The 9,177-nt window shown below is 52.8% G+C and overlaps 5 protein-coding genes across 5 annotated transcripts; 4 read left to right on the top strand and 1 right to left on the bottom strand.

The window, feature by feature from the left end:
• Nucleotides 1-1,034: 1,034 nt before the first annotated feature.
• Nucleotides 1,035-4,085, top strand: GGTG_13910 (hypothetical protein). Its single transcript, XM_009231834.1, has 4 exons — nucleotides 1,035-1,258; nucleotides 1,324-1,878; nucleotides 1,965-3,570; nucleotides 3,716-4,085. Exons 1-4 carry the CDS (start codon nucleotides 1,102-1,104, stop codon nucleotides 3,948-3,950), a joined length of 2,553 nt encoding a protein of 850 aa, XP_009230098.1. The 5' UTR covers nucleotides 1,035-1,101; the 3' UTR covers nucleotides 3,951-4,085.
• On the bottom strand, nucleotides 3,895-5,484 carry GGTG_13911 (hypothetical protein). Its single transcript, XM_009231835.1, has 5 exons — nucleotides 4,842-5,484; nucleotides 4,667-4,769; nucleotides 4,513-4,603; nucleotides 4,194-4,429; nucleotides 3,895-4,112 (listed from the first exon to the last, which is right to left on the bottom strand). Exons 1-5 carry the CDS (start codon nucleotides 5,361-5,363, stop codon nucleotides 4,009-4,011), a joined length of 1,056 nt encoding a protein of 351 aa, XP_009230099.1. The 5' UTR covers nucleotides 5,364-5,484; the 3' UTR covers nucleotides 3,895-4,008.
• Nucleotides 5,485-5,680: 196 nt separating this feature from the next.
• GGTG_13912 (hypothetical protein) lies at nucleotides 5,681-6,212 on the top strand (the record flags this gene model as incomplete). The annotated part of the gene is made up of 2 exons (XM_009231836.1): nucleotides 5,681-5,869; nucleotides 6,177-6,212. 2 exons carry the CDS (start codon nucleotides 5,681-5,683, stop codon nucleotides 6,210-6,212), a joined length of 225 nt encoding a protein of 74 aa, XP_009230100.1.
• A 596-nt stretch (nucleotides 6,213-6,808) lies between these two features.
• GGTG_13913 (hypothetical protein) lies at nucleotides 6,809-7,816 on the top strand (the record flags this gene model as incomplete). The annotated part of the gene is made up of 2 exons (XM_009231837.1): nucleotides 6,809-7,047; nucleotides 7,148-7,816. The coding sequence occupies exons 1-2, from the start codon at nucleotides 6,814-6,816 to the stop codon at nucleotides 7,814-7,816; spliced, it is 903 nt and encodes a 300-aa protein (XP_009230101.1). The 5' UTR covers nucleotides 6,809-6,813.
• A 564-nt stretch (nucleotides 7,817-8,380) lies between these two features.
• Nucleotides 8,381-8,644, top strand: GGTG_13914 (hypothetical protein; the record flags this gene model as incomplete). The annotated part of the gene is made up of 1 exon (XM_009231838.1): nucleotides 8,381-8,644. Exon 1 carries the CDS (start codon nucleotides 8,411-8,413, stop codon nucleotides 8,642-8,644), a length of 234 nt encoding a protein of 77 aa, XP_009230102.1. The 5' UTR covers nucleotides 8,381-8,410.
• Nucleotides 8,645-9,177: the final 533 nt, after the last annotated feature.

A 9,177-nucleotide genomic window follows, 5' to 3' on the forward strand; every position in this document is an offset into this window, starting at 1 on the left:
GGGGTGCGGATGCACGTGAGGTCGTGCGACGCAAATTCTGGATGTACAGATACAATTACTCACCCAAGTCTTCCTTGGTGCTTTTGGGGCGGAGTGTGGCGCTAAAACAGCCACCAGGAAGACGCCACCCTTGGCAGGCATGAATGTAGGCGCCCGACGGGCATGGAGGACTGCCCAGTTGATATGACCGGGAGCCAAGGGCTGCCACAGTGAAACCGCCTAGCCAGCCTCCCCAAAAGAAATTATAAAAAATAAAATAACACCCCCGAAATGCGTGAACAGTAAAGATTCTCTTTTTTCTTTTTCTTTTCTCATACTTACGGATGGCCCCTTTTTTTTGTTATAAATCACGGGTGGCCTTTAGGAGGTAAACCATACACGGACCATCACGAACAATATATAAACGATATATGGACGATATATGGACCATCGATGCTTTTTTTGTCCGCATATCTTTAACATCTACGATATCGGGTTACCCTCCGCAACCCGGCTCATTCGCGACACGGGCACATGCCATGGCCAGGACCGCAACGATCCCGCCCAACCAGCAGGCTGCTTCGGGCACATCAAGTCAGGCCGTCGGGACTGCTGTTGTTCAAATCCCGACATCAAACCAAGAAAAGCAAGTACCATTGTCCACTACAATTTTATCAGGGCACTGTACCTAATCATTTTAACATATTTAACCGCACCAAATAGAGCCCAAATAGCCTGGCAGGCTGCCGTGTCCAAGGCTCGACAGCAACTTGGCGATACCGACTATCTCGAATTCTTGCGCACGAGGAGCTACGACGATTGCTTCAGGGAGCTCACCACGGAAAAAAACAGGTTCTCGAAGAAGTGGAAGCTCCTAAAGAACATCCTTGGACCCTGCCTGGACATCCTCCAAACATTTGACCAGGCCATTTCCACGTGCTGTCAAAGCAACCCCGAGGTCGCATGCCTCGTCTGGGGCGGTGTCCAGGCCGTTTTAACGGTAAGTAAAAGCATCTATTAATTATAATCACCAGCAAATCCTCCAAAGCATGTCCTCATCAGGCTACTCGCGACCTGCAGGTCGCGTCCAAGTTCGCAAACTGCGCGCAGCGTATTGCACTCATGCTCGCCGACATGGCCAAGTGCATGCCACGCTTCGAAGAGTACGCCCGTCTTTTCCCGACGAGCGACCGACTGCAGCTTCGGTTGGTGGATGTTTATCAAATATTTGTCCTGTTCTGCGTCGAATCATTCAAGTTCTTCAGATCCAAGCTCGCCTGTAAGTTCCCCATTTATGCCTCGCTTTTGTGAGCGTACTCTCTCCCCTTGACTGACCTTTTCTAGTCCTTGTCGTCATCGTGACCTGGAGGTCCATGGATAAGCGATTCGAAAATGCCCTCGCACAGCTCAAGGAGGGAAAGCAGGAACTGGAGAACGAAGTTAGGGCTGCCAACATTCAGGTCGCGTTTGTCCGAGAATCTGCGGCGGAGAAACGTCACCAGGATGTGATCGATGCCATCCCCGCGGCCTTCAACGTTGCTCGTCTGATCAAGCCATCGGAACTTCTACATGAGGATCAGAACCCTCATTTTGTGGGGCGTGACGAGGAGCTGACCATGATACGAAGCCATGTCCTCCATGCCGCCCCCCCTGGCACCAAAAGACTGAAAAGGGTCGCGATCCACGGCATTGGTGGCATGGGCAAGAGCCAGCTGGCCTTGGAGTACACCTTTCAGTTGCGGTCCTCTTTCAGGGCAGTTTTTTGGATTCGATCTGAAGTCAACACGGTGCTTCAGCAGGACTTTGGGCAGATTGCGAGGATTCTTGGCACAGACCAGGTTGCCGGAAAAGACCTCGAATGGAGCATACAAGCTGCGAAGGACTGGCTCTCGGGAACAGGTGGGTATTTTTTTTCAGGGGCTTCTCTTCCCACAGGTCCATATCACTTGACTGACTGACTGACTTTGGATTCTGTTGTGAGATAGACGAGCCGTGGCTTCTTGTTTTCGACAACGTCAACGACGCAGACGCCGTGCTCAAATACTGGCCCCATTCGGGCAATGGCATCGTTATCGTTACGACACGAGACAGGGAAATCGCCCAACTTCTTGCCGGCGGCAGCCTGATGCTCGAGCTCAATGGCCTCAAGGAAACCGAGGCGGCTGATATCCTTGGCAAGATCGATCCCCGCATCAGCAAATCGCCGCTCGCCAGCAGCGTCGCGAATGAGGTTGGCAGGATGCCCCTGGCGCTCTGTCAAATGGGCAGCTACCTTCGACAGACAGGTTGTGACGTCGACCAGTTCCTCCAGGCACTGAAGGAACACTCAGAGAAGCTATACTCAGACGTGGACAGCATCAAATCCTTGCGGTATTCCGACACCCTCGCCAAGTGCTGCGACCTGTCCATTGGTCTCCTGAAGGGACAAGCCCTTCATCTCCTTGGTGTCCTCGCCTTCTTTCAGACAGACAACATACAGGAGGTCCTGATCATTCAGGGCTGCGCGACCGTCCCGCGTATACAGCACTTGCGAGACTTCATGGAATGGAACGATTCGATCCGCACCCTGGCGAGGCACAGCCTGGTTTCGCATCTCATAGGACCATCAGGCAGCATGATACGCATCCACCGAGTGATCAAGCGGCGTGTGCTTCAATTTCTCGACCTTAAAGTCCCCCCCCTTCGAGCCTACGCCTTCGAGGACGCCGCCTGTCTTCTCAACCAGGCGTTCCCCCAGAGGCCACCTGACGGTGGAACCATGTCAAAAAAATGGACAGAATGCGCGCTGTGGATCCCACACATCCTCAGCTTAAGAGATGAGTTTGTGCTACTCAGAAAGCCAGGGGAGACTATTCCAGACAGCTACGTCGAGGTCCTGGTGAACTGCGCTTACTACATGTGGGAGCGGGGCTCGGCAGAGGCTTCAAGTGTGGCGTCCCACGCCCTTGACGTTTGCATCGAGGCAGGCAACTTTGAGTCGAGCCCATTGTGCGCCGATATCCTCACAGTCGTGGGGGCGTTGAAGATGGGGGCCCGCGAAACGCGCCAGGAGGCTCCCGACTTTTTCAAGAGAGCCTTGGATGTCAGAAAGCGCTACTCCGAAACGCCGATGCTTCCCCTAAGTCGGGATGACCATCGGCAGCTCGCTAATGCCTACAACAACACAGGGGTTGGAGCTCTGATCGTCGAGAAGTACGACGAAGCCCTCGAGTTGTTCAAGTCAAGCATGGGCGCCAAAGAGTCCCTTGGCACCGAGAAAACACTGCCCTACGACTTTGCCATCAGCCATTACAACATCGGCCGGGTGTATATGGAGCAAGGGCTGACTTCGGAGGCTTTAGCTCATGTGAAACGGGCATTGGAGCTGGCCGAGGGCCATAATGGCGCAAATGACTACCGGAGCAACCAATTCCGCTTCACATATGCTGATCTGCTAGTCGCCACCGGGTCGCTCGACGAGGGGCTAAAGGCCCACGAGGATACTCACAAAAGCCGCGAAGAATTCATGGGAGCATCCAGCCATGATGTTGCTGTCAGCCACTACGGGCTCAGCTGCGTGTATCAGAAGCTAGGACGGCTTGAAGATGCAAGGTTTGTGGATACGACCTCTTCCCAGCCCCCTCCCTCAGCACTCCTTGTCTGCATCCTGCGTTGGGGCTCCTGCAACAGGGCTGCTGCTGCTTCACAAGTCTAGTTTTTCCAAGACACACGCTTGCTAACCGACGTATGGACGAAGACGAAATATCGATCTTGCCATCGGGATTTTCAGCGATTTCCCTGGTGCGGAGGATCGCTTGGCGAGATCGTATTTCAGGAGGTCTCTGATACTCGACGATCTCCAAGATTCTGTCGGTGCACTAAACTCCATTACTGATGCAAAGGAAACTCGTGCGCGGGTAGATGGACAATCTCGGGCAGGAAAGAACACGATGAAGGACTACGATTCACTAGTTTGCTACTACAACAGGTAAAGGAAGGAGGAAAAAACTACAAGGACTCAGGATCCACCTCTCAGTCGATACAGCTGTGTCACAGATCAGAAAAGACGACCGCTCTGGCTTCTATGCTGAACCGGGGGTGCTGAGAATCCGGAATAGCGTGCTCTGGCAGAGCCGAGGATGAGTGAAGGCACACTGGTGCACGCGGCATAGATAATTAGCGAGGTCTTTGTGTTGCACGGGATTCCGGGAGCTGTGTATTAGGGGCTCACTTGCCTTTGGAAGGTGCTGTTGTACCTGTATCCCAGCTCTTGAACAGGACACCTTCGTCCAGCCCCATGGAGCTCATGTAGTACCATTGGAATGCGGGGTCATGGTGAGCATAGTAGATATCCCCGACGAAGCTGCGGGTAATCTGGTCCACGGCCACCAGCGACCCCGTTCCCACACTCCTGCCGTCGCAGACGAATAGGGGCCAGTTATGGGCTGGATGCCTGATGGGCCGCCAGAAACTATTTATGGGCAGTCTGCAGTTAGTTGGGTGATAAGATATACCGTCAAAGGCGAAGGCATTTCTGGGCCGGCCATAGCCTACTTGACCATCTGAACCCTGCCCTTTACGAGTTCATCAGCCTCTTCCGGGAGTTCGACTTTCACCCTTTTGAGTAGACTGAACTCGGTCACGTCTACGTGTCTGGTGTTAGCAAGATTCCCTCGAGTCTCCCTGGCTGTGTTTACGGGGCCCTTACCCGTGTGGACTGTCTGGGATGGAGCCAGGATTTGCGACCGCTGCTGGATCTGGTTCGCCGAAAGCAAGGCGTTGCCCTCTTCCTCGCTCATTTGTCGCCTCAGCTAGCACATCCTCTGGCATCAGCGTCTTCGCCGTCGGAGAATCGCGTTTATCAGGGATGTCAACCCACTCACCCTCCAATCGAAAAGCAGAACCCTTTTGGCGTAAGGGACATTCTGGCGGATAACCTCCTCGACTTGGGGAAGGTAGTGTGTCCGTATGGCCTCCTCGTCGTCGAAGTCAGAAAATGACTGCTGGTGTGTTACAAATTGAAAGCCGTGCTCGTCCAATGTATAGCTGTGACCATCATTCCTGACATCGTGGGCAGGAATTCCTGGGACGACTTCCAGTTCGACATTGGTAAGCTTGCTGTCGTCCAGATGGTCGGGCTTGCCGACAAAAAGCCAGTATGGCTTTTCACGTTCGTATAGCTCTAGACGCTTGATGAACTCCAGTGACACGGATACTTCCGCGGGCATTTTTGGGGAAAGCTGGAAGCTTAAAGGAAGATGGATTGACTCTCGGTCCGACCTAAGTTTTTTTTGGCAGTGAGGGTTTCGTCCACCATATGTATCGGCTTCTGGTCCGTAGGAGGGTACGTATTTACCGATTCCATACAACCCTCGACCCATTCTATCTAACCTAGACCATTCCATGCACCCTTCGGCCTTTAGGAGGTAGGCAGCAACGCCGATCCTTTCCTGCACTGCTTTTGGAGGTCCCGGGGTCCCCGAAGGTTGCCCGGAAGGTGGTCCCCCGTGTGGCAATAACCGAGGGGGAGTGGGGGAATAGAGAGGTAGGATTAAAGCCCAACGGTGTGATTTGGGCACAGGAATAATTGATATAAACGCCATTCCTCCCCATGCCCTAAAGTCGAACTTCACGAATGAATGCTTTCCAAGGCGCAATGCACCAAAGACTTGGAGCAGCATTCGAACTGATCTTGCCAGCTTACTTCGACTCCTTCTTAACAATGGACACCAACAAACAACAGAATCCTCCGGCCACGGACTCTGCTCCAAATGCAGCAGCCTCTGCTCCGCCCACGCAGAACGGCCAGCGCCAGCCGTGGGTGGAGTGGTTCGGTGCCCAGGAACTCGACACAAAGACTGCAGGAGAGGGAGACGGGAAGCCTCAGACCTGCTCCAATCGAACCCGAGCCGTAACTAACATAGGCTGAAGGAAAAGGTCCTCAGGTGGGATTTTCCAATTGACCCTCTTCCCATTCCGTTTCTTCACTAAACCAATTCTTCAAAAAGCCCTCTAGCCAATGCCACAAACTTCGAGTTTCTCCGCATGGCCGACACGGCGGTGGTTGATGTTTGGGAAATTGGTGGATGTGGAATAGGATTGATTGCGAACTAAAATGGATTGGAAATCTTCAATAGTCGCTTGTGATTTCACGACTTGACATGATCAAACCACTGCTCCAACGGATCCCCGAACATCGCATAACTGTGCATATTCAGGCTGAGGCGGACGCGGAGATGCTGGAAGGAATTTGACAAACGATGTGGTTCGGGAAGGGTGGGCAATGGCGAAGACCCTGAAAGGGGCCTCGATTTGTGACGAAACGCCCGGTTTCTGCGTGCATCAGGCCGGGCAGGCAGTGGCTCGCCAGGATCCAGTCAAATCGTTCGTAGCTGCAGCGTCTGTCATACACACATGGAGGTGGCACGGCTGGACGATTTAGGCCCGGGCTTTCCGTGTGATGGGCGGGAATGGTTGGGTGGTTGGGTCGCCTCGATGAATGTTACTGGCTTGCATTTAATCAATTCTTTCCGGTGTTTGCCTGGTGGCCACCATTGCCATCCAATCCTTCAGAGGCAGGTGACACCTTGTGCAACACATCTTCTGCAACCTGCATGCAGCCCTCTCTGGCCTTGGGTTTGGGTGTAGTGCCGACGGATACCTGCTGAACTTCTTTGTACCGCTACCTCGAAGCCTCCCCCGCCATCCGGCTTGCCATTGTGGCACGTGCACGGCACAGGCCAAACTAGGATCAAAATGAGCTCCTATCCAACTTAGTACTGAGACAGGTAGCAGTAAATCAATTGATGTTTGTTGCTCATCAGTTTTGCCATCGCCAAAAAGACGCCGAACACAATGGCTTTACTTCCAAGGGTAAATGTTCCTGGGCCAGGAAGCGGTCAAATTCCCTTCCTGCTCTACGGGACGGCTTACAAGGAGGACAGGACTGCAAAGCTTACTGAGCAGGCGCTAAAGAGCGGGTTCCGGGGGGTGGACACGGCGAATTACCCCACTGCCTACAACGAGCCCCTCGCTGGCGATGGGATTGCCGCAGGCCTTGAATCCGGCATCGAGAGGAATGATGTTTTCGTATGTACAATGTGTTTCGGCAAGGCCTACGGAAGGATATGTTTAGCTTTATGCCTTACTGCCCCGCTGGCTGACCGGAAATTGTGTCACAACACAATAGATACAGTCCAAGTTCACGCCACTCTGGGCGCACGACAAGGACAAGATCCCCTTCAACCCGGATCAGGACATCGAAGCGCAAGTGAGGGAGTCTGTGGGGCTTACCTTCGAACATTTGCGCGTTAAACGGCTTGACGCGCTTCTGCTCCACGCCCCGTACCCGGACGACGAGGACAACGTCCGAGCCTGGAAAGTGCTCGAGACCTTTGTGCCCGAAAAGGTCGACCGTCTCGGCGTCTCCAATATGGGCCTTCAGCAGCTCGAGGCCATCTACAAAGCGGCCACCGTCAAGCCCGTCATTGTGCAGAACCGCTTCTACAGGCCGACCGGCTACGACCACGACGTCAGGGGCTTCTGCGAGGCCCACGGCATCCTGTACCAGGCCTTTTATATCCTCGCCCACAACCCCGAGCTCCTCGGCTCCGACGTCGTCGATTCGACTGCACGCGAGCTCGAGGTCGACAAGGAGGTCGCCCTCTACCTGCTCATTCTCTCGCTTGGCATCATGCAGGTCCTTGACGGCACAACTCGTGTCGAGGCCATGCTGGAGGACGTTGCCGCGGTCAAGACCATTCTTGGCGACGAGGACAAGGTCAAGTCGCTCGAGCCGTTCGTGGCTGCGTTCAAGACGCTTATCCGCGAGCTGGCCATGAGCCCACCTGAGACGTGAGGTTGGGGAGATGTTCGGCTTTTTCCAGTTACAGGAATGAGCCGTGCACAACGATGGAATATTGAGCGTTTTCCATTCAGGTGAATGTATCTCTTTGTCGCAGACTCACTCAGCGCGGGATTGCCTTTGCGACATTGAACCCTCGCTCGCCCGCATGCGTCGGTTTTCTCTCTTTGTCCTGACAAGTGACGTCGGAAAACATAGACCATATAAATGCGGCGCGGCTGACCTTCGCGCGCTCGCCGCTATATCTATTCCCTTCTAATTCTTGTAGGCCCAATCTGCAGACTTGAGCACACATTGCGTAGAGCAGAAGCAGATCGAGCGACAAAAAAAAATCCGTTCCCCAGCCACGATCTCCAATATGAAAATTTCCTGCAAAAGACTCCTCGAGTACTCCCACCCAGGGCTTGTGGGGTGGCTACGGCAGCATCATGGCCCCGATGGTTTTCATCTTGAACCGCGGAATGGTTTCGACGACTGGGACGCTGCGGCCTCCAACGAAGACCTCGGAGCCCGACTCATGTAAGCCGCATTTCCCATCGTTTTGGCAAGGTCAAACTTCATGGTGTTGGCGGTTCTCACAGGAAAGCAATGACGGAAGTGGATCCCACGTCGGTACCTCTCGATGCCAGCCATGCCGTAATGCTGCTCACCGGCCAGCTGACCAACAAACGGCACTCGGCGCATCCACCGTACGATGCGAGCATGAAGCGTCTCATTAGCAAGGAGATGTGCTACCATGCGAGGCTCGTCCGCGATGGCGGCCGTCCCGCGATTCCAATGGAGTTTATGGAGCTGGTATTGCTATTATTCGGTACCGGTTAAATGCTAAACAAAATTAAATAAAATGTTACAATTAAATTTTTGCTTTTAAAGTAAAGCATTAAAAAATACTAAGCAATAACACGTAATTTAACAAATTAAAAGGATTTACAAAATATTTTGGGTGCGGTTTAAATGCTTGCTTTAAAAGTTACTTAAAAGCTAATTTAAATTAGTTAATGTTAATGCATTTATCAAAAATTACATGAAACAATAAAAAACTTTTTGTTTTTATATTCAGGCCATTTGGCTTTAAATATTACCGTTCCAAAAATTGCTAACGGTTAAAAGTAATTAGTAGTAAGCGTAACGATCCAAGCTAATTACCTTTTTAAGATTGTAATTAATTTACCTCCAACTAATTAATCCTAATCGCCTTTAACCCCGATGTTACGTAACTTCCTCCCAGTGGCGGGGGTTGTTGAGGAAAGCGGGTGTTAGGAGCACGGGCGAAACCGCCCGGCAAAAAGCGGGGAGCGTCAAATGTACGGGCGAAACCGCCCGGTAGAAAAGGAAGAAAGGGGCGCTGGCGAGCC

Source organism: Gaeumannomyces tritici (genome assembly GCF_000145635.1).
Source record: "Gaeumannomyces tritici R3-111a-1 unplaced genomic scaffold supercont2.77, whole genome shotgun sequence".
Lineage (NCBI taxonomy): Eukaryota > Fungi > Ascomycota > Sordariomycetes > Magnaporthales > Magnaporthaceae > Gaeumannomyces > Gaeumannomyces tritici.